This window comes from Panthera tigris, chromosome D3, assembly GCF_018350195.1.
Source record: "Panthera tigris isolate Pti1 chromosome D3, P.tigris_Pti1_mat1.1, whole genome shotgun sequence".
NCBI lineage: Eukaryota > Metazoa > Chordata > Mammalia > Carnivora > Felidae > Panthera > Panthera tigris.
In genome coordinates this window covers 15,337,893-15,365,211 of record NC_056671.1, presented here as the reverse complement: position 1 = coordinate 15,365,211, position 27,319 = coordinate 15,337,893, and the positions used below count along the sequence as shown (strand labels likewise).

The window sequence follows — 27,319 nt, the reverse complement described above, 5'->3', positions numbered from 1 at the left end:
AGGGGCCGGGGAGATGGGTCACTGATGTCAAGAAAAGGGATTTTTTTTCCAAATGCTGTCCCTGGGGTGTGAAGGAAGAAGAGTGTTTGGTCCCTGCTTCCCCATAGCTCGCCCCCCAGTATCCAGAGCTGCGGACTGTCCCCCCTCACTATCTCCCTCCATGCCCTGCCCTGCCGCTGTTGCCACCGCAAACTTGACATTCACCCACAGGGCTCCGGAAAGCCGGTCAGCTGGTGAGGGGGGTGCCCAGGAGTTTATTTTAAGGATCTTCTCCCTCACACCCCTGTTCTCAGTGCCTTCTGTGGGTGAAGCAGCTGGTGGTGTTTGTGTGTCAGAGATCAGCTTACCCATGCTGCCCAGCCCTGGGCAGGGGGAAGACAGGGTGAGGGCAGAAATAAAGGTGGGCTCTGGCTGACAGGAAGCCTCGGAAGCCATGGAGTTCCCAAGCCCCTGTCCCCCCAGACTCTCTGGACTTGGGTCTTTCCCCAAAACCTGAGCTACTATACCCCATCCCAGCAACATTCCTGAGAGGCAAAGGGGGTAGCTTAGGCTGAGGGCGGGTTTAGATGGTTCAGCCACACTGGGTGGGATCCAGGGTGTGGCAGTCTGGGCGGTGGGGAGGGGGCAGGCAGGCTCCAACTGGAGGGTAAGGCCAGACTGGCTGGCGCTGGGGACTGGCAGCCGGCCACGGCCCTGGGGAATGTTCAGCAGATGGTCCTGTGGAATTAAGCTGGTGCCAGCCAGTGGGGCCGAGGCAAACTTGGGATGTGGGGCTGCACACCAAGCTGTCCTGACTGTCCACTGTGTCTTTTCTCAGTGAGGTTCAGGGGCCCTGTGAACAGCCAAGAGGCTGTCTAAGCCATGTGGTGGCCTCTCCGTTGCTAGAATCTACTGGACTGCTCTTCCTGACTGTGCCGAGATCTTGGGAGCGGCAGAATGACCCTTGCCCTTTGCTGCTATATTCACAGGCAGAGAACCCATCTCCTACCTCCTGACACTTCTTACCGACTGAAACATCCACATTCCCCACTCAGATAGGTCCCCTTCTATCCCCCTCAAGCATCCTCCGGGCCTTTGCTTGGGCCTGTTTGGGGAGGTGAAAGGCGCAACACCCTCTCCTGGGCCTCACTGCTCTTGGTTTCCTCTCATCCCCTCCCACCCCGTGAGGGTCCGCACATGACGGGATGAGAGGAGAATGAGGGCAGGTGTGACAAATGACTCCTAGCCTCCCATATGCATCCTGTGAGCAGTGGGTTAGCAAAACTGTTTTTCCTGGCCAGGCCCAAACTGTTGAGTCATGAAGCCATCGCTTCTTACAAAACCTGGAGGGTTTTTGTGCCAACAGAGGATGGTTCTCTCCCTATGACCAGGCCTGTGTTGAGCCCCAGGGTGGTGCTGGTGGAGGCTCCTAGCAGCTTGACATAGAGGCTGAAGCCCCTGTACTTTTGTTTCCTACCCCCCAGGAGAGCAGGAAGGACAGGGTCCAGGAGCCCTCAATGTCTGTCACCAAGGAGAAGGCAGGGTGGGCAGGGAGCAGGGAGGCCGGCAGAGGGAAAGGGCCCCCCACCCCCCAGGCAGCCGGCTCAAGGGAGGGCCCTCGTTTAGCGCCTCGTGCTGGAGTAGCTGTCTGCTGAGCTGTAGCTCCGGCTCCGGCTCCGGGAGCCCAGGCTGGGGCTGCGGGAGCCCGAGCTGCTGCTAGTGCGGGTCCTGCTCCGGGTGCGGCTCCTGCTGCGGCTGCGGCTCCGGCTCCGGCTCCGGCTGCGGCTGCGGCTGCGGCTGCGGCTGCGGCTCCGGCTGCGGCTGCGGCTGCGGGAATAGCTGCGGCTGGCAGAGCGGCCGCTGCTGCCGCTGTACCAGGAGGAGGTGCTGCTGAGGCTGCTGGATGAAGACGGGCTGGGCCGGTAGTAGGGGATGGGGCGCTTCCGGGCACTGCGGAGACCAGAGGGAGCTTGCTCGAGGGCCAGACTCCGCCCAGCCTCGACCCGGACCGTGCCAGCCCGGTCCCCCCGGGGGGGGGGGGCGGCATGGCCTTCCACTTCCCAGGCCCTTAGCGGAAACACTCTTTTTAAGCCCCTCTCGCTGCCCTCAGACCGTCCAGGGCAAGGTCTCAGCCCTAGCGCTGGTGTCTTGAGAAGTGATAACCTCACTTTTTAACAAACCAAGCCGGGGGCTCAGAGCCTCCAGCTGGCGAAGGAATCTACGTCTAGACTTTAATGGCAGTTTTGTTTTGCTATTTTTACTTTTACCAGAACCTTCTATTTATGGTAAGAGAGGCTGATTTTCCATTTACTATAGTATACTGTGGTGTATTCCTTTTGAATTAGATGTATGGACCTCTAAGAAAGGGCATATCTATTTGAAGAAATTAAGTAAACAGTAGTACACTTCCTAAACAGACGAATCAAAAGATGCTGCTGGGTGACTGAAGTTTGGGAAACACTGAATGGGTTCATCAAGATGGACTATTTGAGACCGACTAAGGAAACGAGAGAGCCTTTTAGAAATGCCACTTTGTCTCCCTCCAAGTCAACCCCAAGGGCACCTTTGGTCACCTTTGGTCACCTTTGGTCAAGGGTATAGGAGTCCCTGTGTACCACAGTGATCTGTGGGATATCTGAGAAGGTGATGCCATTACCCCCATTTTATTGTTTGGAGCACAGGTTCTTTTTCCTCCTCCAGGTCATCTCTGGGGAGGAGGAACCAGGCACCCGAACCCCACCGCAGCCCCATCCTGTGGGTCTCTGGAAGGAGGAGCTGACCCTTGGAGGGCCAGGAGGAGGAGCCCAACCGATTGCCAGGAGCCAGTTTTAGGGCAGCTCTCAGCCACTCCTCCCGGTTTCAAGGCCTGAGGAATTTGGGTCCACTCAGACCTCAGGCTTCTCTTCTATGGCTTTTTCTCTGTGAAGAGCTTACTGGTTAGAAACCGTATCCACCTAGTCTGTCTATGCAATCAATAGCAATGGCACGCCTCGGGTTTCAGTGTTCTGCATTTAAGTTTACAAAGTTTGTTCACATCTCTTTGCCCCCCTTTCATTTCATTTTCGTGATACTCCTGGGAGTTATTTCCTTCAATATTTCATGGGTGAAAACACAGCGTTTGGAAAGTTAAGAGACTTTCCCTGCTCATCTGGAAAGTGGCACAGCCAAGAATGCACTCCAGATTCAGTGCTCTCCCCCGCTTAAGTCCCTCTGGCACCCAGACGATCCTTTTGCCCTCTCCTCAGTTGGTGCAGGGTATGATCAGAGTCTACTAAAGCCTGGCATGTGGGTCTGAGGGTGCTGGGCCTCCAGTGGTCGGCTCCATCCCCAGACAAAGGCCCTGCCCCACGGCTGTGGCCCGCATTGCCTCGACGCTACCCCAGCTCGCTCCACAGACCCTGGCCACACCCCCTCGGCCCACCAGATTCCTCAGGCTGGCCCCGCCCCTGTCCCAGGCACCGGCCCTGGCCCCGCCCCGGAGGCCCTGCCCCCTCCTTGCAGGGCCCGCAGCGTGCCTGAGCTCCCACAGTCCTGAATTCCAGCTCCAAGGGGACACGGGGAGGGCCCGAGGCCCCAACGGTAGGAGGGGTGGGAATGAGGGTGGAGATGGGCACCCCCGGCCCTCCTGGCCTCACCTGGTTATCCTCCGCGCCTCCAGGTGGCTCGGGGAGTCTCTCCGGCGCTTCCGCATGGGCGAGTAGGACCGCCGTCTCCGACGCGCTCGCTCGCGCTCCCGCTGCTGCGAGTCCTTCTCGTTGTACTTGGGGTCCCGCTCCCTGAAGGGGTGCGGGGGTTATTGCGGCTGGCTTTCCCGCGTGAACGCGTGGGACAGGGGCACTCACTGCCTCTCACCTGTGCCCTTCACCCCACTGGGGCAGGTGGTGGCTTCCTCCCGGGGCCCCAGGGGGCTGTGGTGTGTACTGTGGGGGTGAGGCTGGGCACGTGCAGGGGTGTCAGCCTTCGAGGGTGAGCATTACAGGGGCGCGGCTGCCACGGGGGCGACGACGTGAACGTCAAGAGGGCTCTGGTGCGTGCGTAAGAACTGGGGGCTCTGAATATGGGGAAGGGGAGTATTAGGTGTGTGAAGAGGCCGGGGTGTGGGTATAGCGGGTGCATTAGGGCCCCCAAACATAACTCCAGCGAAGACGAGGATGCTGGGTCATCTTCCCATCCCTACTCGTGCAGTGCTGGACAAAGGGGGAAGCGGGGCGGGCTTGGGTGACGCTCCCCAGACGTGAGCTGGGAGGCGTGGCCTGTGCCTGGGGGGCGGGGCCTGTACCTGCTCGGGCTGTACCGCGAATAGCTGGGGCTGCGGCGCGATCGAGAGTTTCTGCTGGGGGGGCTCCTCTTGCCAGACTTGGAGGAATAGCTGGAAGAGCGAGAGTAGGACCTGCGGGAGAGTAAACAGTCTCCGAGGGGCCTGCTGGGCTTCGCCGGGGTCGCCCCGGAAGTGTAGGGTTTTATTCAGCTGGTTCCCAGGGGGTGACCTTTTTCTTTCTGGACGCCAGGCAGAGGAACCTGACTGGCCCTTTCCTGGGCAATTAATAATAATATCGACCACTTCCTCTGACTGAATTCTTACTATCTAAGGCTACTTATTAGCTGTGTGACCTTGGGCAGGTGATTTCACTTCTCTGGGCCTCTGTTTTCTCATTTATATAAGGGGGTAAATAATCGAACTTACCCTATAGAATTGTAAATGAGTAAATTAGGGCAAATCACATACTGCACAGAGCCAGCACACAGGAAATGTTAGCTATGATTGTTATGTATTTTATTATGTGTCAGACATTGAACTAATGCTTTTTGTGCATTATCTCATTTAATCCTCAACAGATCCTAGGGTTAGGTACTATTAAGCCCATTCTGTAAGTCGGGAAACCGAGGCACGAGACGTTAATGTTTTCATTTTACAGATGACGAGACTGAGCCTTGGAGAGGTTATCTGTGGCCCAAGGCCACCAGCTAGGAATGGGAGTAGCGGGCATTCAAACTCAAATCTGTCTGACTTCTTTCACCGGTGGGTCAAAGGACATCTCCAGTTACCTTAACTAGCTCCCTAAGAACGAAAGCGCTGCAGAACAGAGGTCAAAACTGCACTCACCTTTTCCCGGAGGAGGTGGATCGGCTTCGGGTGTACCTGGGGGAGGCCCTGGGGTTTGGGGATCGGGAGGAGTGACTGGAAGAGCGGGTGCTGGCATAGGAGGGGCTGCGGGAGCATCCTCTCATGGGGGAGTTCCGGGCTGTGGCTGGGACCAAACCGGATTTCTTCACCTCCGCGCATTCCAGACATGGCGACTGAAATCCTCTGCAGATGTGGGGAGAACACCTGTTAGCACTGGCCTGACCGCTAGCCTGGAGGCATCTCTAGGTAACACTCCTCTCCCTACCTTTGCCCAGGCTGTGGTGCCCTCAGAAACCCCTTTCCACCTAGTCCCATCTTACTACCTCTGGAAAGACTTTCTAGGCCACAGCTGGTAGAGGATTAGGGACAGAGGGGGATGCATTCCAGAGGGGGCACTTCAGAGTATTTTAGGTTAGTGGGCACGAGCATAATGGTAAATAACATCAAATCACATAGTGAGAGATTTATTCCCTTTTGAGTCTTTTTCAGCCCATCTGAGTACATTAGAGACACTGGATTGGGTACTAGTGGGTTTTCCACCATCTCTGGAACACTGGCAGTCTCCCAGGCCTGGTGCTCAAGAGCCTTGGGCAGGCAACTGTTACTAACAAGAATTAAATCCACTGTTTTTATGTATTTTCATATAAAAAATCATGTATTTTTGCAGGTGTTTCTATTTAGGATGAATGCTATAAATTTTCTATGTAAGACAGTAGTATAAGTTTCCTTATATAAAAAAAAGTGAGTTTGTCAAGGTAAATAAGAGTACCAGTAGTACAGGGATATGATTAAAATCAAGCAGGTGCCATGTAGGTGGTTTAAGTTTGGGAAACTTTCGGTGTAGCCCATTTTGCAGATGGGGGAATTGAGACCCAAAGAAGAGTGATGGCTTGTTCAAAATCACCCAGTGGCAGGGTCCTGTCTTCTGTATTTCTACCCTGCCTAGGGCCATATAAAGCTCCTGTTGGATTCTCAGTAAGGGCATGTTCATTTGGCTTGTGCCAAGAGTCAAGTTCAAATCACATTAATAGGGTTTCCAGGCTCATAATGACCCAACCCCTGCTCACCCCTCCAATCTCAGCTCTTGGCATTTTCCTCTCTTGACTCCAGCCATAATGGACTACTTGTTCCTCCTGAAATCCCCCTGCTCCTTCCCTGTCTCCAGGCCTCAGAACATTCACACTGCCTGCAACCCTCTTTCCTCCCCATCTCACCTAACAATAACTACTCATGGTTCAGGTTTTAGTTTGACCTCACCTTTTTTGGGAAGCCTTTCTTGACATCCCCCTAAGTCTAGTTGGGTGACCTCCAATGTGTTGCCATAGCCCCCAGCCCCTAGGCACCACCCCCACTTCCCCTCCACCTCCCGCGCCCCTGTCCCTAGAAGACCTCACTTGGTCTTAAAATTGTCTCTTCCCCCTCCAGTCACTGAGCTTGAGGGAGAGGACTCATGTCTCTGGATACTGTATCCCAGCACCTTGGACAGAGCCTGATTCATCTGGCCTAGGTCATGAATAAATAGTTGTGAAGTAAACATTTGAGCCTCTTAGTGTTCTGGGTGCTAAACAAGCATCATCTTGTATGATCCTCCCAATGACCTTATGGAACTGGCACTATTCTCTTCAGAAGGGTTAATTACTTCCTCAAGGCCACTCAGAGTCTCAAACCCTGATCTGTCCAGCTCCAAAGCCCATGCCCCCTCCACTTCATCAGTCTCCTACCTTCACTGTTGAAGGTTCCCTTGATTTAGAGCCAATGATAACCTCTTCCATTCAGCCCTCTGCTCATTGCTGATATGACATACACAGCCATGACTTTAGAGATCAGTTAATTTCAAAATGAAAGGCTGGGTCTAAATTATTTAATTTGGCTGTTCACATAAGATCAAACTAAACGGGGAACTGCTGGATGCTACTCAGGCTTTAGCTTCAGCTCTATGACAGATACGTGTTTGAATCCTGGTGCTGGCCCTTATGAACTGAGTTTCTTAACTACTCTGAGTCTCAGTTTCCCCATCAGCTAAAAAAGGTCTATCGTAATGCCTATGCCATAAAAGTTCAAGGAGGAATCAAGGAAGATTGTCCATGGCAAGCACTTGGCATGGCCCCTGGCATATAATTAGGGCTCCACAAATGTTAGCAGCCATTATCATTATTGTGGTTGTTAGTGCTATTCTGTTTTCTTCTGCCCTGAAGTATGTCCTTCGTCTCATCTGGGGACATCACTCCTTTTTCTTTGAGATGTTGACATTTGTTCTGACCCAGCCCTGGGAGCCCTGCTCCCAGGCAGGCTTGGGCGTGAACTGAGGCCAGAGATGTCCTGGGGCTGGCAAACCAGAGGCTACGTGTGGATGCCAAGTTGTTTGTCCAGGACTGAAGTGGGCTGTGTGTGCTGGGGACAAAAGGGTGCTCTGTCCTTGAAGAAGCCATTAACAGCTTCACTGCTAGGGCTTCGGCTATCATTCTGAAATCTTGGCCACTCTGAACAAAAGCAGACTCCCACCCCCAGAAGAAAGAAGACCCCACTGTTAGCATGGCAGAATATACCCGCAAACCTTTTCTACCCCTCTTGTATCTTTGCATCCGCCCCATTAATTACATGCTCCCGAGGAAAGGGACCATGCCATTTTTGTATCTCCAGCACCAAGCTGAGTGGCTGGCATTCAGGAGGTGCCTGAAAACTAGGAGAGGGATAAGTAACTGAGTGAATGATATAGAGTAAATGATCAGCGATTTTTACTAGCTATTATTGTGACATTATCCTCAGTGATTAGCATTTTGCTGTGATTTCTTGAATGAGAGAGTAAGGGGGTAATGAACTAGAATTACAGCTGGCTCATAAGCAACCGCATGAAAGGGTTTTCTGCAGAAAAACTGCATCTAGCAAGTGGGTTAAGATACACATGCATGCACACATGCGTGCACACACACACACACACACAGACACACACTCTGCAGGTATATGGGAACCCTCTGTACTTTCCACACCCACAACCTCCCCCGCCATTCAACAGCCCACACCGGAGTGATACATCTGTTATAATCAGTGAACCGCCGCTGACATCATTATCCCCCGAAGCCCAGAGTTTATATTAGGGTTCACTCTTGTGAACCCAGTGAGTTTTGACAAATGTAAAATATGTATCCACCATTGCAATGTCACACAGAATCTGTGCTCCACCTGTTCATCCCTCCCCACCCCCTAACCCCCCGCCCCGTCACCACTGATCTGTTTACTATTTTCACAGTTTTGCCTTTTCCAGAATGTCATATAGTTGGAATCATACAGGATGTAGCCTTTTTTAGATTGGCTTCTTTCACTCAGCAATATACATTTCAGGCTCCTCCCTGTCTTTTCATTGCTTGATAGCTCATTTCTTTTTATTGCTGAATAATATTCCATTGTCTGGATGGACCACAGTTTGTTTATTTATTCACGTACTGAAAGATGTCTCGGTTGATTGCAAGTTTGGGCAATTATGAATAAAGCTGCTACAAACATCCAGGAGCAGGTTTTTCTGTTGCCACAGATTTTCAATGCATTTGAACTTTTTAAAATGACAGTTGACTTTCAACGGATTTAATGTTAGACTTTCTCCTGAGATTAATGGTAAAACTGACATTTGTTTTTGCCTGCCCAGCCTCTGTCCTTCCTTTAACAAAATTTTTTCAAAAAAAAATTTTTTGAGAGAGAGCGAGCATGAGAGCGAGAGTGGGGGAGGGGCAGAAAGAGGGAAACAGAGGATTCGAAGCAGGCTCCATGCTGTCATTGCAGAGCCTGATGCGGGGCTGGAACTCATGAACGATGCGATCATGACCTGAGCTGAACTGAGCCGAAGTCGGAGGTTTCACTGAATGAGACACCCGGGTGCACTTGCCTCTGTCCCTCCTGATATCAATACCCTGACTTTTCCTTCAGAGAACCAGACCTCCCCCAAGTTTTGTGTATGTGGGAAGACTACTCATTAGCCCTGATGGTAGCGTGTGACAAATTCTTGCCAAAAGCACAGCATCTCCTGGGCCAGAGTGATTGATCCAAGGGTGGGCAGATGAACCAAAATGGGCCAAGCAGAAGCAATGAGAATCTGCCTTGGTATTTTGCTGAAATTTTTGGGAAAGAGGCATTCTGCTTCCATTGGCTGGCTAACCTGTAGAATGATTGGCATATATGCCCATGCTTGGGAGGGTCTGCTTTGAGAATGAAGCCAATAGAGAGGGAAGCAGAGCTCCGAGATGTAATGGGAAAGATAGATTCTCAGTGATGTACTTTTCAGCCCCTGGATCCAGCTGTACCCGAAGCTGATATCCTTGGATATATATTTTTTAAATTATGCCAGTTTGAGTTGAGTTTTCTCTCTATTGCAAATCAAAGAGTCCTGGGTTAGGAGTGGGGAGTGGGTGGGTAGAGGGCTAAGGTGAGAGACAGAAGGTGGAGCTAAGGCAGGACCCCCCACCCCCCACCCCCACCCAGCCTAAGTGCACTGACCTTGACTCTCTGCCCCTGCTGGTGGGGGAGAGATTCTCCAGAGTGGCCCCCTTGTTCTGGGGTGAGGAGGTGGTGAAGGAGTTCCCTGAATCAGAGGTGTTTCCACAGTTGAGTTCCCGGCTCTTGTTTAGGCCCCCACTGGGGCTCCCCTTCTCTTGACCCCGTGACCTGGCTGAGCTGATTTGCGTGGAGGGTGGCGAGGAGGTGTCATTGCCTGAGTCATACTCCTGGGAGCGTCCTCGGGAGGTGGTGAGCGGGCTGGCTGTTTTGGTAAAGAGGTCAGCTGCAGACCCCGACCCAGTGATCTGAAAGCAAAAACACCCGTTGGACACTGCTGATCGCCGGGCCTGTGCACTGTGTCTAAATAACCAAGAAATGTTTACCGTCATGATGCACTGTAACGAAAGGAAAGAGAGAGAGAAGAGGAAAGAAGAGACGCCAAAAAACAAAAGCACAAATTCCTGAAAGAATACCACAGAAAGGAGATATTTTTTTTTTACCCCCTGCTAGAATAACTGGAAGATTTAGGTATCATGCAGAGAAAAAGCATGCGATCCAGATTAAACAAAAGAAAAAGGAAATTATACAAAATTTAATTTCTAATGAATTAACTCAAACAAAACAGACAACTCAATCGAAAGGGGGGTGTATAAACACCCTTAAGCTAAAACAATAATAAAAGTAAAGGAAGGGGGAGGGGAAAAGAAATGGGGCAATGGACATGAAAAACATATCTTGGAACTTAAAAAAAAAAAAAAGATAAAGCCAAAATTTTAAACTTCAACCAAATCCTCAACGAATTTGACCTTTTTTTTTTTTTTAAAGAAAAAAGTTCCCTGAATAGAACCCTAAACAAATATTGCAAGGGGAAAAGAAATGAAATAAAGAGAAGTTTGTTTTTTTTTAAAATATAAAGTCAAGGTCACAAAATGACATTTTAGTAGTTTTCAACTAAAGGGGAAAAGAAAGGGGGACAAAAAAAAAATGGAAGTCAAATAGTCTGACTGAAAACAAACGAAAAAAAAGCTCTCTACGATTATTTGTGTGTGTCCTTTTCCCCCTGGAGAAGGTAGCTAAGGCTCTCGAGTGGCTTCTAATAAATTCTCTCATGTCTTTGCGGATTATATCCACTTACCAAGCAAGAGCTCCTCCTTTAGTAGGTAGGTAAGGTGTAAGAGAAAGGGAAGAGCGGGCAACGTGAGTCCATCATTAGAGTCGAAAATGACAAGAAAAAACACACACCTTTCTGCACACCCTTACACTTGGCCCTCAGCTTTGAGTTTTGGTTTTTCAGTGTTCCTAACAGGTGAGGCATCAGATCTGTTTGGTTTTCTCAGCAAGGGGACCTCAAGGCCATCAACACTAACCTCATCAGTCCCTTAATGCCCAAGTTGGATCAAGAAACCCTTGCTGAAAATGCAGTAGGAGCTAGAGCTTGCCTCCGTCTGGGTATCCAGACCATGAGGGTGTGCTTGTGACAAAGGGCTTTGGGAGGGGCTTGGACATTTGGATTTGGGGTGAATGGGAGTGGGGAGGGTTTCCCAGAGTCCTGTTTGGGTCTGAACTGGGACAGATGAAGGAAGAAAGGAGGTTGAGGCAGCCCTTGGGAAAGCAATGGTGTCTGTGTTTAGAAGCACAGTGGGTGGTTTTCTTAAAACGTTCAGACCAGTGTCACAGCTGTGATTGACACAGTGGGTTTGGTCTGGCCCCTGCCAATACTGCTGTGCTTATTTAGCTGTGGGCGAGAGGAATCTTTGCCCTGGACCTCCTCCAGCAGTAACTATCCTCATGGGGCAAGAGATCTGTGAGGCCAGGAGGACACTACCAGTTCATGGGTAACTGAGATCCCAGAATTGTCTGTTCTCTGTTTAAATGGCCCTTGGGACCCCTTTCAGGATCTCTGCAGGCTCATCCATGGATCTGTTCTCCTGGGGACATAACCATGCTTTAGGTGTGCACACTCTTAGGTCCAAGGGTGACTCTTTGTACAGAGCTTAGATGTTCAGGCTGGGGTGTCTATGTGCATGTGTGTGAGGCCCATCACGGTGTTGGTTGGTGTAAGAGGCAGGAGGAGAAAGGGAGGGACCAGGGCATTGAGGCAGGGACACCGCCCCCACCCCCCACTGCCATGTTGTGGCCGGCCACTCTAGGGGTCTGAGGTTCTAAATTCAAACCTGACTTTCCAGATCATTTTGGAGATATGTTTGCCAGGATAGGAGAACATATTTTGTTTAGGTTTGCTGGCTTGACTTATAAACATTTAGACATCCAGTATGTAGGCCTCCTTCTATACTCTTGTCCTGGGGCCACCAGTATCAGTGAGACCTCACCGTCAAAAGCCTGCTTCCCTCCCACCCCTTATTACAGGTAACTTGGGCCTAAAGGAGTGGGACTTTTGGGCTTTCTTAAAGGACCATGTCTGCCTTCTCAGCAATTGGTCACGAGGGTGAGGCACAGAGACACCAGAACTGCGAGAATCACAGCAAACTCTGGCGGCTCAGGATGTCAGCTTCTGGACTGGGGAGGCGGAACTTCCTTTGTGGATTCTCCCAGGAGGCTTTGCACACAGACAGGGTGATGGTCCAGCATTACCAAGTTCTCCCCAGCACAGCCGTCCCTGTCATCTATATCTGCTTGGTGATCTGGCAAGCTTTGCTTTGGGACAAGGGATCTCAAAATAACGTTGCTCAAGTGGAGTTTTGTTGAGTGAGACTTCTTTAGAAAGAAGGTAAAGGCCCTGTTCCCATTCAGCGCCTCCTTTTTGTCTTCCCATTTGCAGTTGCAGATGCTGTATCTTTCCCACCTCTGGGAGTTCATTGGTAACATGTGTATTTCTACCACCTCTGTCAGGAATGAGAAAACTGATGGGCTCTCAGACTGGAGCTTGGTTCCAGGATGGGTGCAGGGAATCAGGCAAGCCCTTTTTGGGGAGAACGAGGCTAGAAGGTAACTCAAACAAAGGGGCCTGTGAGTATAACAGCTTCCATTATCTATCCATTGTAACTGGCTTGCTACCCTGGGGCATTCAGGCTGGCCTTTCTCTTCCCAGGTACTTGTTCCCAGCCCTGGCTACCACTTCCAATGCATTTGCCCTGGTGCATCATGGGTCCCCATAGGCAAGGATTTCCTGAGTGTGAGGCCCCTCCAGGCTAGTGGATACAGAAGGGGACTTTGCCCTGTTCGCCTTCTCAACCCCACACTCTGAGTTCACAGAGACGCTTTCAGCTTGTCTCCACCTGACCATGACTATTATACACACGTAACTTGTGTAATTAGAACTGAGAACTGTATAAGGCATCATGCTTTTCCATCCTTCCAGAAAACAGAGATAAAGGTCCTCTGAAATGTTCTCATTGGGTTGACTCTGGTGCCTGAAAATACCAACATCTCCAGCTTGTTTAAACGTCCCATTTCTTCGGATGAATATAAATTCTTCAAAATGGATGACAGTATCCTTTGCAACCCACCCCTGAGTACTTCACAGACCTTATCTCTTCCACATACCCCCACCGTGACCCCCACGACCTATGCCGATATGTTAGAATTTTCTTGGCTTTGCCACCACATCTTGCCCTCCCAAGCCCAGGCCATTTGCACATGCCATTTCCTCTGCCTAGAATACTCTTCCCCATTACTCCATTTCACATGGCTAAATTTATACATCCTTTAGGTTACAAATCACTTTCTAGAAAGCCTTCTCTAACCCCCCAGTCCATAGTACATAGCACAACAGTCCATAGTTCACTCATTCATTCGCTCTTTCATTCATTTACTCCTTCAAAAATGAGTGGCTTCTGTGTGTCACAGCACTGTTACTCAGTGGGGTAATTTCTTGTTTTATTGCCTGTCTCTCCATCTGAGTGGGAGTTTGTTGAAGACAGAGGCCACGCATGACTAGTTCAGCGTTGTACCCAAGTAACTACCAGTGCCTGGCGCAGAGTAGGTGCTCACTAAATCTGGCTGAATGAATGAAGCTGCTCCATAGTCCTTTAGAAGCCTGAGCTCGAGAAGCCTGGGCCCTTCCTAACTTAATTCAGTGGTGAAGATGGCCGAGTGATCAGGCCCTGGTGAGGCCCAACTGGGTAACTGCCAACTTTGGGAACTTACTCGATGGCTTTTTAAAAGAGGGACTGGCCTCCATCATATTCAAAACAGTTCTAAAAAACTAGGTTGATTCTTAGCTGAAGGTTGATGTCTCAAGACCAGCTCAGGGCTGGCTCTGTGATCAAGAGATAACCTCTAGAACTGAGTTCTAGGTCCAGGCCTATGGCAGAGAAGGAATCACCTTCTGTTCTTCCTCTCCTTCTTGGCCCTCCTCGGACCCAGGACCCTTGGAGAAAGCACACAGAGGCTCTGTCCACATATTTCAGTGGCATCAAGTTCCATGCTAAGGTGAGAAGCTCTGGATCTGAGAAGCCTTCCAGACAAGTTATGCTTGGTCTCCTGAATTCCTTTCCATCTTCTACTCCTCTGGGAGATCAGCTTACAAAATGGACTGGGGCTGGCCATTTGCACATAATGGGGCTGTTAGCCCATACAGTGACTTTGTTCAGATTACAAAAAGGTGCTCCTCCTGGGTCAGGAGTTAGAAACAGGTGTTTCCTCTGGCCAGACAGATTAGGAAAAAGATATACCTTTCTCTAGGCTGAAGCAGCTCAGGTCGGTATTCACGGTTGCCTTGGTGAATGGAGGGCAGGTGGGGTTTAATTCCAAGATGAGTCACTTGCATATGGGGCACAACCAGCGTTCCATAGCATCCCTAGCAGGCACTGGACATACAAATCTTCTGATTCCATTTGACCTGCTTAAAGGGTTACTCTGTGGATGCCGTAAGAGGTGGGAGCCCAAAGACCTTCTTTTCTGCTTCTTTTGGCTTAACCCTATTTGGTTTTGTTTTTACAAGCCTTGATGGGCTCTGTCTATATTTCCAGGTGAAAGGAGCATTTTAATAAATTCATTAGAGATGTTTGGATAGTTTAATGGCCTCTTAGTTTCAGACTCTCCCTTTTCCAGAGCTCTCCATTCACCCTACACAAAGAACAGGAAAGGTATGGAGGGGAGCCAAGCCGAAGGTAGGATGTGTGTGTGTTGGAGGTGTGTGACAGCCATGATCATGCAAAGGAGACCTTCGAGTCATGGACATCATGACAGACAACAGAGGCCTCTGTGTTCTTGTCTCGGTCCTCTCATCTCGGAGTGGCTCCTTTCTAGACAAATACTCATATAAGATGCAAACAGTTGTCCACTTGACACTGACATGACAAGACGCCTCCTACTTGCTCCTCATTTAGATAACAGCCTTCGCAAAATTCGTCTTTGAAGAGTTCTGTTTGGAATTTCTCTTCTGTGTATTAACTGATCCTTGCCCCTGTCCTTGTAGCTAGGCTAAAACATGGTGCTCAAGATACTTTCTAGGAAGAGTCATTCTAGACCCACCGTGATCCAGTAACAATGCCCTCACGGGACCTGGCATAAAACTCTTTAAGGCTTAGCATAAAAACTCAGCCCCTGTAAGATCTGCTTAATTACTAGGTGAAAAAACATCTGTCTTTATATGGATTATCCCCAAAATTGAGACAGGAATTTGAGTGCTGGTAGTTTATCTTGAGAGGACAGGGAACTTCTGTAGGAGAGTGGGGAAACGAGGTGAGGGAGAGGAGGAACCAATGAAAGATGGGTTATCACAAACCGGCAGCCACGGTGAGCAGCTGGAGGACACTGTGGGAGCCAGTGAGGAACCGACTCCAGAGTTGATCTCAGCCAAGGAGGGAGCTGGGGTATTAATGTACCTATTCCCCACCACTCATAAGTTGAAGGCTGCACCCAAGGGGTGTCATTTCTCTAATACATCCAAACTGCCACATGGCCAGGCAAAATGGTCTTTGGCGGCCAGAGAGCATCTTCTGGAAGCTGGAAGTTAGCTGTGTGCCCTGAAGTGGAGAGGGTGAAGGGATATAAATGAACAGCGTCTGCTTCAACACCCCACATCACCACTGGAAAACTGGCAGGCCAAGTGATGTTTTGTTTCAGCTATGTTTTCTTGAGCCCACTTAGTATATATGTGCTTAGTAGGGAGCCTGCTCGACAGTAAATCTGAATTAACTGCCAACATTGTAGAATGAGACAGTTTCACATTAACAACTCTGTCTCTGGTTTGTGCCAAAGACTAAGATCTGACAACATTGGGTCCACATTCCCGCTCACTAATAATCGGCTTGAGAGAATTGCAGCTGCCCATTTTAGGTGGGGGGGGGGGGCATGAGTTTTTCTGGCCCCCAACCCCATGGGGTTCCAGTTGGTTATATCAATTAACTACCTGGCCCCTGAGACATCTAGGTTTGTGACCCTGTGTTCTAAGTGTTTGCTGCTACCTTGACCGTGCATCCTGTATGCTCCATTTCTCCCTGCCAGAACCATGAAATAGAGCTCACTGTCTTCCCCATCTCCATCCTTTGCATCCTTCTTAGGCTTTTGTCAATGGAAGGAACTAGGAGACCAAAGCCATTAAGTCATATCCAGACCCTGGAGCTATTACAAGCTATTCCCTTCTGGGTCAAAATTGCCAAGCTCAGATTTTTTTTTCCTCCTAAGAACAAACTGTATTTCACAAACCTATGACCATTGGGAGAAAGCAAACAAGTGTTTCCCCTTTACTCCCCCTCGGCCCCCTCCAATGTGAAGCTCTGATTTTTTTTTTTTCTCTTGAACTCACAAGTTTGACTCATCTCCTTGTTCCTTAATATACTCCACATTAACACTTGGGTTTTTCTAATAAGTAATTAAATCCCCCCACCACAAACCCCAGCTCCTGGCGTTTCACTGGGAGTCTCTCTCAGCCCTCCAGGGAAGCTGGCACTGTTATTTATTGTTTTTGTTTCAAATCATTATTTAATCAAGAACGGGGGAAAAAAGGCAACCTCTCACTTACACTTCAAAATTTAATTTCAGCTGAATTCTGAGATCAAGAGGCAGCACGGCCTAATAGGTTACAAAAATACAATCAAGAAGAGAATTCCAATTAAACTGAACAAGTCCATTTACTGAGCTTCAAATGGCCCCATGGAGAGAAATGGCTATAAATTTTTTTCCCCTCCCTGCCATATGGGGGACTGGGAATTCTCATGTGAATATAGAGCTGTGTGGCAGAGCTTTTAGCTACAGGGTTCTGGTTATTCCTTTAAAAAAAAATCCTTTTGTTTCACAAAGACATTAAGTTTATTTTCCTTGCTGTTGTACATCTTCCTTTGTACACTAATTAGGAAGACAGCAAAAGAATGGGTTCATTGACCTTTGGGAGTTCGTGTGAAAGCAGGCGGGATGTGGGGACGGCGGGAACATGACAAAGTCTTTCAGGACTGGGTGATCCCTCAGAGTGATACGCTGCAATTGACCTTGGACCCAAGGAGGTGGTCCAGCCTCCTGTCTCCCCCACCCCCTCCCCACCACAGGAAGCTGAGAGGGAATCGCAATTTCAGTCCCATCATGCCTCTGAAGCCCCTCCTGCTGGCCCCCAGCCCACCGGCTCTCAAAACTCTCTATATGGATCCAGTCAGGCAAATTTTGCACCAGCCCAAATTGAACCGGAGGAAAATAAGTTCACTGTAATGAGTTTTTCATCCGGCTGAATGTGTTTGATTCAAGGGCTCATCCTTTCTTCGGAGGGCAGGTCAGTACTACATCTTCTGGTGGTAAGATGTCATTTACGTGATAGAAAATGGTGGTTTTCTTTTATTCTGAGCTGACGTGGTGGAAGTTGACAACCTCATGCCACTTTCCGTTAAAAAACAGCAACGGCAACAACAACCAGAACAGGTCCTGCAAATTCCCATTTCATACTGCCCTTCCTCCGCATTCTGGTCCTTCTCTTCTCTATACTGCAGTGAAATGGTGTGGCATGTGGAGTCTCTCAGCTGAGCGAGAGCTCGAAAGGCTTTTGCAAGGATGTGTGAGAGCCTGGACCAGGGGTCTGAAGACCAGGGCTGCCATATGCTTTCCCTTAGCCTCCTTTTCCCTGCCTGCAAAGTGGGATGTATACCTCCATCCTGCCTTTCTTCTTGGCTTGTTCTGAAGGTCACCTCAGACCGTGGATATGAGTGAGCTTTTTGAACCCATCACATCTGGGTTTATTAGGAGTAAGTTTAATAACACCACTACGATGACAAATAATCACACTAGCAATGATTGCATATTGAGTGTCGATTATGTCCCAAGCATTGGGCTAAGTTTCTCATACAGAACTGAAAGTGCATGAGGGTAGGATCCTTGTCTGTCTTGTTCACTGCTGTTCAACCATTGCCTGGAACGGTGCCTGGCACACAGTGGGTGCTGAATGCATATTTTTTAAATGAATGAACACCTCAACTCACTCCATCCTCACAACCGCCCTATGAAGTAGGTATGATTATTAGCCCAAAGTACAGATGAGGACACCGAGGCCCAGGGAAGTGAAATGACACAAGGAAAGTCTTATAATGAAGCACATGGACTCTGAGGTCAGACTTTCTGGGTTTGGATCCTGGTTTCTCCATTTCATGTAGCTCCTTTTCACTTAATTGTTGTAGGCCATGGTTTCCTCAATGTAAAATGGGCTCTCTTGAAGGGCTCTTATAAGAAACAGATGAGGTGGCACGTGTGGAGAATTCAGCCTAGCAACTGGCACATAGCTGGTGCTCAGTTGGCTCCGTTGGTTGTTGTTACCCAGGGTCTCCCAGGGAGACAAGATCATGACCCCAGAGTCTACAGATCTGCTCCAAAGCCCATGTCTTCATCACTGCCCTCTCCTGCCTCCTCCTGTTAACAAATTTCATGAGGCCCTCTTTTATGGATCTCAGGTTCTTTCTGCTGCCATTCTACCTTCTCCTTCCTCCTCTTCTTCCTCTTCTTCTTCTTCTTCCTCTCCCTCTTCCTGTTCCTTTCCTTCTCCTTCTTCTCTTCTCTTCCTTCTCCTCCTTCTTCTCTTTCTCTTCTTCTTCTTCCTTTTCTCCTTCTTCCCCTTCTCTTCCTTCTCCTTCACCTCCTTCTCCCTCTCCTTCTATTTCTCTTTTTCTTATGGCGTCTGCAGGTTTTTGTCGGCAAGGAATACATGGCAACTGTTGGCCAAAGCTGGAGGCTGAAGGAGGAAGGGAGCCTGTCCTTCCCCTTGGTCTAGCATCCTAGAGATCAGCCCTCTTCCAGATTCCCTCTCCAGTGAGGGCAGATTTAACAGAGAGCCCCATGTCAACAGGGAAAGGGCTTGGCCAAGGCTTCGCACCACCAACCTCTCTGCCGTCCAGTCGGTCCTCTGGCTATGAAAGTAAGCTTCTGAGACACAAGCCATGATACACACCAGCTCCCCTTCCTCCCAGCTGGGCCACCTACCTAAGTCTCTTTGGCTCTGTGAGCCTGTTTTTCTCTCTGAAAAATGGTGATAATAGTCGCATCTACCTCAAAGAAGTGTTTTTGAGACCAAAAAAACCCCAACAGCTGTGCAAAATATGGGATAGTTTATAGTGTTACTTTACTTTTGTTCTAACAAAAGTGCCTGGCACATAGCAATATCTCCCCCTCCCTTTATTCATCAGCCATCTCAATTTGGGGAACCCATCCTTCAAAGCTCAGCTCAAATGTTCCTTTATTTGTAAAGCCCCGTCAGGCGCCAAGGCAACACTGTCTGGTCCTTTCTCTGTGGTCTTACTACCTATTATACTTACTTCCATCACCACCGTGGTTGATAGTCACAATAGTCAATAACTGGTGGAGTGTGGATACTGCCTCATCCAAAGGTAGCTGGCCTTGGTACTAAGGCTATCAGGTATCACTCTTTAGTTGCTGAACTTGTGAGAAGGTCCAGAGGTACTACGGGAGGGAGGGGATACCTTTGGTGACTTGGGGGTAGTGTGGTGAGAGGGTCTATTAACCAACTATTGTGCAAGTTTTTGAATATTCTGGCAACTAAGGAGGAACTCGTGCTCACTGACTCAATCTCAGCCCTAATTACAACACTTATTTCGCTGCACTGCAGCCTGCTGTTGACTACCAGACTGAGCTCTGGAGTTCAGGAAGAGTGTTTTATTCATCTCTGTCTCCCCGATGCCTTGGACAGAGATGGTTGAGTGGAGATAAAGAACGTGAATGAGACTGTGAAGGGTCCCCAAATCATCTCCTTGGGACCCTCCATTTGGATTTGGACTCTGACTGAGCAAGAGGGCTTCAGGTTATCTTTAGCTCACCAACTAGGATTTCAATAAGACAGAGCCCTGAATTTGCATATTCATGTATGCAGATAGGCCCCCCTTGATGTAATGTGCCAGTCCTTGATTTTTTAACGAGCCGTGCATAGGAAATACCTGCAGTGGAGTGTGGCAGGAACCATGGCATAGAAGACCCTTCACACTCAGGTTCCTGCTTATCCCCAGAACCCCATCTCTTGGCCTGGAATTCTGCCTCCATCCCTGACTCCAGTCTTTGCTTCCTGCTTCCTTTGGCTGATTCTTGCTCACCACCAGTTTCTCAGTTAGTTGTTACTTTCTCTGCCCTAACCTAATGCTAGCCCGAATTCCTTTCCCTGCCTGCTACCTCCCCCCCCGCATCTCAGCATCTCTGCTTCGTTGTTGTGTATTGTCTTTTACAGTCTTTACCTTGTCTGTCTCCCTCGTAAGAAAGCACAGACTGTTCTATGTTCACCGGATCCTGAGAGCCATGGCACGGCAGACCCTTGACGGATTATTTTGTGGATATTTGGTAGATTTGAATGAGTGATTGAAACGATTCTCCAAGGGCAGTGCCTTTGCTGTTCTCTTTAATAGGGAGCTCAGGAAACCTGTGGTCCAACCTGGCACCTCCATCCGTCTCTGCCTTTTGCAAGAGAGAAGAGGAGAAAGGGTCTAGCATGGAGGGCACTCGGAGGGCTAGACTTGGGGGTGTCTGACGCCCCCAGAAGTCAGACAACCGTGAGTAGGGTGGGGCTAGCCACTGGGGCTGCAGCTGCTATTTAGGATGAAGGAAACTGAAAACAGAGGAAACAGAGGCCCCGGCTCTGCTCCCAAGTCCTGCAAGGACTAGCCTGGGCCTGGAGCCACACTCTCATTCCTGCTGCTACAGCTCCTGCTGCTACCAGTGCTGCTGCTATTGTCATTGCCCCATTACTATTTCCCCTATTATTGGCAGCCACCATTAAGTAGCATTTCTTCCTCTACTTTCGTTCTAACAAAAGTGCGTGGCTCATAGGGCTGTCTCTGTGTGTTACAGTCTGGAACGTTTACTTACATTAACTCATCGAATCCTCGTAACATCCCTCTTACAAGGCAGGTCTCACCGTTCCCCTCATTTTGCAGATTTAGAGAAGACTGAAGCACAGAAAGTTTATGCAACTTGCTCAAGGTCCCACAGTTGCTAAGTGCACAAGCAGTACCCGGAAAGCTGTAGTCATAACACCCACTAATATTTGCTGAGTTTTCCCCTGGGCCAAGCACCGAGCCGAACAGTTTCTCATACTAGTTTGCTTTTGTCCTAACAGCAGGGTTTTTGAAGAAAAGACTTATTATGTGCATTTTTTTTTAAACAGATGAGGAAACTGTGGCCCGAAAAGGTTTAAGTAACTCTCCCTAGCTCAGGGCCAGTATTTGACGGCATAAGCACAGCCCCATGTTTTGAACAACTCTAACTTGCCACAGCCCACGGAAGTCATTTCTCTTCTCTGAGTCTCAGTTTTCTCTTCTTGGAATCAGGGCACTGAGCTAGGGGAGCTCTTAATGCCTGTCCCTTGTAGGTACAGATGGGCCTTCAGGTCTTCTGAGAGGGGTTGGACCCGTGGGAGGCACTGAGACTTCAAGAACCAATAGCCAAACTGGTTCCTTACCAGCTGGTGTGGGAGGACCACACTTTTTTGTTTTTTGTTTTTAGTCACATCCAGCCTTTTTCAACATCTGGACAGACCTGGCCTGTTAGGAAACCATCCCAGGAAGGGGATCAAACAGGCCAGTTGTGCCCAATGGCACTTTTTAGCGAGAGTCAGTTGGGGCCACCAATTGGGCTGCCACAAATACCAGGACCAGAAAGACAGGGTGAGTTTTACTCATTTAAATTCTTCTGCCTCTTCTTGCTGCTATTTTAAATTGATTTCTAACTTGGCAACAATTCCCTGGGAGACAGATGAGCTTGGCATGCCCATTTTCCAGGTTTGGAAGCCGAGGCTGAGAGGAGTAGAAGGAATTGTCCAGCTAAGCCAAGACTTGCGCCCACCTAGGCCTCCACAGACTCTCTGCCATGCTGGGAAGACATTTTATAACACGTCAGTGGTGGTGGGCTGGGGAGGGGGGGCGCGGAATGCAGGTGGGCATTTTGCATCTGCAAACTACTCAGCAACCACAAGGCCCTTCTACAAAGAGGGGAGGGAGCTGGGAAAGTTGTGGATGGTTCTAGCTAGGCAGAGGATGTGGACAAAATGAGACCTCGGTGAGCCAGGGTGCCTTGCCTGGTAAAGAAGAGTTTCCCAGAATGCACTGCAGGTGATAACTTGCGTCAACCAGGCCCAGCTAGTGTTTACCACGGCCTTCCCTTCCTTGACCTTCCTGCAAGCACCCTGAACTTCTCTTTTCTTTCACCTCATCTGAATTTTCAGATTCACTCGTAGCTAGAAGACACAGGCCCCTTCCCAGCTGTCAGCTGCGACTGGAGTCTGTGTCAACGTTGCGTCTCCTCCCGTTTGTGTCTCTATCCCCTGAGCATCGACAAAAGGCCTTCGCATACTTTATCTTACTGGATGTCCCCAACAACCCCATATGCAGGTGGTGTTATTTCAAGTCTGCCAATGAGAATGCTGAGTTTCAAAGAAGTTAAGCAACTTTCCCAAAGCCACACAACCCGCAAATAGCAAAGCTAGGACCTGAGTTCAGATCCAACTCTAAAGCCCTTGCCCGGGGAAACTTCCTGGTGTCAGACTGTCTGAAGCCACATTCCAGCTCCTCCTTATTGACCTGAGGGGAGCATTCCAGGATTCCATTCAATGTGGGGTTGCTCAATCGGATTCACTCTTGCTTTGCTCTGTGGCTTTACCTCAGACCGTAACCTCTCTGAGCCTTGGTTTTTCTGTCCCATCTGTGAAAGGCACCAGTGAGAGCAGCCATACCCCCAATTCCCTGAGACCTTGTGTAGACACATGAGAGGACACAGATCAAGTGCTATGAGCTCCTTGAAGGAAAATTCTCATATACAGTCAAGGCCGTGTATATATAGGTGAAATCAAAGCCCAGCTGCTAATCAATGCTGCAGGCGAGCTGGTGTCAAAGATGCAGACTTCACTGAAATGCTGGAATGCCTCTGATACATCAAAGACCCCCTCTTTTCCTTCCTCCCCAAAGAAACCTCCTCCAGTGTCTCCCACATGCATTCCTGCAGATGTCACTCTGGAGACCGACATGTAGTTTTCAATGTTTCCCTGATAAAAAGCCTGGGTATTTTAGCTTTACTTCCTCCCCCGAGTGCTGCTAAAGGCTGGTGAGTGACCCTTTGGTTAAGCAATACTGAGGTCTGAAAAACAGTGGTATTTGCCCAAAACCGAATTAAAGTGTGCCGTACACTGCCCTGAACTTGTGTCTCCACCTCCCCCCAGTGTCATGGCCAAGACTGGCCGAGGAGGCTGTGTGGAATACTTACTACACCCCTGGCCGACAGGAGGCTGAGCATCTGGAGGGGCTGGCTGGGCGGGTGGCTGGAGCGGGCCTCGGGGCTGGCCTTGCCGAGGGTCTTGGAGCAGCGGCGGGAGTGCCTTCGGCGGGACTTCCGCCCTTCCTCGGGGGACCTGCCGCGGTGCCTGGGGGGCAGGGGAGACAGGCGTGAGGGTCTTTTGAAGGGGAGCATGGCAGAGGGGTGGCTGCAGAGCCAGTAGGATCTGAGGACCGTGGAATGTGTTTGGGTATGTTTGTATGAACCACGTGTGCTGCCGTTCTTCCGTCCGTCCATCTGCCCATCTGCCCCCTGCACCTGCCCATTCATTCACTCACTCTCTCATTTGTTCATTCCAAAAATGTTTCTTCGTGTACCTGACACTGTCTTTGGGGCTGGAAATGTAGCTGGGAGGATAGAAAACATCCCTAGCCTGATTGGTTTAGTGTCCTTTGCGTGTGTGATTGTCAGTATGGTTGTATGTGACCGTGTGTATGCCTGGGTGTGTCCCACTGTGTTTGCCTATAAATATGACCGGACACATCCGTATGTCTTTGTGCGTGACTTTGCCATCTGTGACACAGACACATCCTATCTTGACTGCCACCCAAAACTTTTGAAAAAAACGTAGCTGACAAAAATGCAAAGATGCCTTGCGTAAGCTCGTCAGACCTGGCTATCCTGTCTGCAGCGGAACCCAAAGGAATCTCTGACTCTTTAGAAAGGGCATATTTAGATTCTGCTAGCCTGTTAGCTCTGGGCCACAGTAGTAATAAAAGTAACACCTTACTGATTTGCATGGCACTTGCCCTCTTAGGGCATTTCTTGCAACTTGAAGACACAACACAAACACGGCAGGTAGTTCCCATTTTACAGACGAGGAAGTTGGGGCTCAGTGCTGTTTGGGAACCTGCCTGAAGTCACACAGCTTGAAAGTGGCAGCACCAGGGCCAGGGCAGACTTTTCAGCCCCAGTAGGAAGCAGTGCCTCTTGGTCATGCTCTGAAATGTTCCTCTGGACTCTGGGACCTCCTGATCATTTTCACTGGGTGTGTGGCCAGTGCCTACTGGAGCGTCCCTCAGCCCACAGGCATTGGGAGCTCAGACAGCAACATCGCCAGGAGTGGTGACCGCAGAAGGGGGCCGAGGCCAGGGTCTGCAGAGGTAGCCATTTCGCTAAGAGGTGAGGTAGAGGGCAGCATGCTGAGGGCAAGCTCTCTGCACTGTCCTCTGACCCAGGCCAGCAGGGCTTAGCCGCTGAGAGCCGATTCAGTCTGGGCCTGGGGTCAAGGGCGCAGGCTGGGTCACCTCCGGACCCGGTCTCTGACCCAACTCTGCCACTCACTGTGACCTTGCTCAGATGCCTTTGCTCACCACGGTGGAGTTTTCTGCATTTCCACGTCAGTAATGCACCTGAGCTCAGTGTGCCAATGCCCTCCGGACAAAGGCCACCAGGAGCACGCCTGTGGCTGAATAAGCGCATTTACTGCTCCCTGCAGTGAGGGAGAGCACACACCACAGGGACGTGTAGGCTGTCCCTGTACGGGAGTGTTCTGGGCGGGCAGCAGGTGACTTCAAGGAACTGGGGCTTTGTTCTGGATTGGATGCTGTCATTAAGTGGAGGTGATACTCTGGCCGGGTCTCTTCATAAATCTTGGAGCCCAGACCAAGGCCAAGGCTAAAACTGGAAAAGGAACAACAGTCCCTCACGCTAGCCAGGATAGGGAGACGCTGGGTCACTTTTGGGTCTTGGACAAAGTTCCTGTTTTATCTGGGCTCCAGCCTGACAACAGAGGGGCCTTGTTTTTTTCTGGCCATTCAGGGTCACAGAGCAACCTTGTCTGATGCCGATGCTCTTTACGGTTTTTGGTGTTTAGGGGAAACACAAAGACTTGGTGACGGCAGCACACGTCAGGGTCTGCGTTTCCTTCCTCAAATGCTTCTCATGCTCGGCTCCACATCTGCCTCTTGAAGGAAGATTTAAAAATCTCACTGATCTGGCCCCACCTCCTCTGAACTAGATCGGAACATCAAGAGGGTAAGATACAGGAATTTGGCATTTCAAGAATTTTCCAAGGTGACCGTAAAGTACAGCCAAAGTGGAGAAGCCCTGGTCTAGTTGATGGTGTGACTGGGGTGATCAAGAGAGAAAATGCGGGGCGCCTGGCTGGCTCAGCCGGTTAAGCGTCTGACTTCCGCTCAGGGCATGATCTTATGGTTTGTGGGTTCAAGCCCTGTGTCAGGCTCTGTCCTGACAGCTTGGAGACTGGAGCCTGCTTCAGATTCTGCGTGTGTGTGTGTGTGTGTCTCTCTCTCTGCTCTTCCCCTGCTCATGCTGTCCCTCTCTGTCTCTCTCAAAAATAAAAAAAAAACATTAAAAAAATTAAAAAAAAAAGAGAGATAATGTATTTGAAACTGTAGCACACTGCCTGTAGAAACTAGGAAAATATTCCCCCTCTCCTCTTTCTCCTTTTTCTTCTAGAGGTTGATTTAAGTGGGATGAGGTGGGACCAGGACAGTGACTTTTTAACTTAATTTAATTTTATTAAAAACATTTTTTTTTAATGTTTATTTATTTTTGAGAGAGAGAGACAGAGCACGAGCAGGCGAGGAGCAGAGAGGGAGACACAGAATCCGAAGCAGGGTCCAGGCTCTGAGCTGTCAGCACAGAGCCTGACGTGGGGCTCGAACTCACAAGCTGCGAGATCATGGCCTGAGCCGAAGTCGGATGCTTAACCGTCTGAGCCACCCAGGTGCCCCTATTTTATTTTATTTTTTTAAAGAGTTTATTTATGTATGTATGTATTTATTTATTTAGAGAGTGAGCATGCAGGGGCATGTGAGCAGTGAGGGGCAGGGAGAGAGGGAGGAGGGGCATGTGAGCAGTGAGGGGCATGTGAGCAGAGAGTGAGCAGTGAGGGGCAGGGAGAGAGGGAGGGAGAATTCTAAGCAGCCTCCCCGCTGTCAGTGACAGCCTAACGTGGGGTTTGAACTCACAAACCATGAGGTCGTGACCTGAGCCAAAGTTGGACGCTTAACTGACTGAGCCCCCCAGCCCCCCCAGGACAGTGACACTTTAAAATCTCCCTGGGTAACCTGAGCGTGTCGCCAAATATGGGGGAAGCCCACAGGGATGAACAAAGCAGCCTGTGACATCCAGAAGCCGGAGGCCTTGGTGCATCCTCTGGCCATCAACAGTTCCAAACATCGACTTCAACAAAGCTGCGCTCCGTTTCTTCTCACCCACAAGAGAGCCCTCCTCCCCTTTCTGAGGCCGGGACAGCTAATGTGTCAGCACAGAGAGGGTCCTGGTTAGGAGAAACCCGACTCGCAAGGGCCGCAGAACTAGGTACTTGGTGCTTTCATAGGCTGTTCAGCTTCTCTGTGCCTAGAGCAACGCTTAGAGAGTGCACCAAGTCCAAAGCCAGACTCCGCAGTTCATTCCTAGCTCCGTCACTTACTAGCTGATTAACAAGTTCCTTAACCCCCCTGTGCCTCAGTTTCCTCATCTTTAAAACGGGGGATAAGAACAGTAGCTACCTCATGGGGTAGCAGAGGGGATCGTGTAGTTACTTCAGGGAGAGGGCTCAGCACCTCACACCATGGCAGTGGCAGTGGTCACTGGCCCTTAGGAAACACACATATGTGCTCAGTGTTGTTCCTGTACCTGGAGGCAGCCCGTCCCTTTTCTCTACAGGGAGGTGTTGATAGTGTCGGGGGAGGCTCCCTGGGGAGAGGGGTTACCTGCTCTCACAGCTTGAGGAGCGGGTCTCCGAACTCTGGGACCTGGAGGGGCAATGGTGATGGCGGTGACGGTGAGACTTTCGGGGCCGGCTTCGTGATCTTGGGGGCGGTGAAAAGTAGTGAGTCAGAGGAGGGGAGAGAGGGAGGGGGAGGGAAGGAGAAAGAAAGAGGGAAGGAGAGGGTGGGGGAGCAGGAGAGGGAAGAGAGTGGGGAAGGGGGAAGAGAGAGGGAGGGAGAGAGAGATTTTGATCTTGTGACATACATCATCCTCTTGCACCAGAGTCACTGTCCCTCCCAAAGTTAGGCATCTCCCCCTACCCACGCCCCACTCCCCATCACCCCAGCT

General features: G+C 49.9%; 1 protein-coding gene across 1 annotated transcript in view; it reads right to left on the bottom strand.

Moving 5' to 3' along the window:
• Positions 1 to 1,519: 1,519 nt before the first annotated feature.
• SRRM4 (serine/arginine repetitive matrix 4) overlaps positions 1,520 to 27,319 on the bottom strand; it is a 148,913-nt gene continuing 123,113 nt past the window's right edge. Inside the window, exons 7-13 of the mRNA XM_042962040.1 lie at positions 26,974 to 27,072; positions 23,222 to 23,378; positions 9,590 to 9,894; positions 5,084 to 5,287; positions 4,259 to 4,369; positions 3,615 to 3,755; positions 1,520 to 1,929 (exon numbers count right to left, since the gene is read on the bottom strand). Coding sequence (XP_042817974.1) covers positions 1,602 to 1,929; positions 3,615 to 3,755; positions 4,259 to 4,369; positions 5,084 to 5,287; positions 9,590 to 9,894; positions 23,222 to 23,378; positions 26,974 to 27,072 — 1,345 coding nt within the window. The 3' untranslated portion in view covers positions 1,520 to 1,601. The remainder of the gene's footprint in view (positions 1,930 to 3,614; positions 3,756 to 4,258; positions 4,370 to 5,083; positions 5,288 to 9,589; positions 9,895 to 23,221; positions 23,379 to 26,973; positions 27,073 to 27,319) is intronic.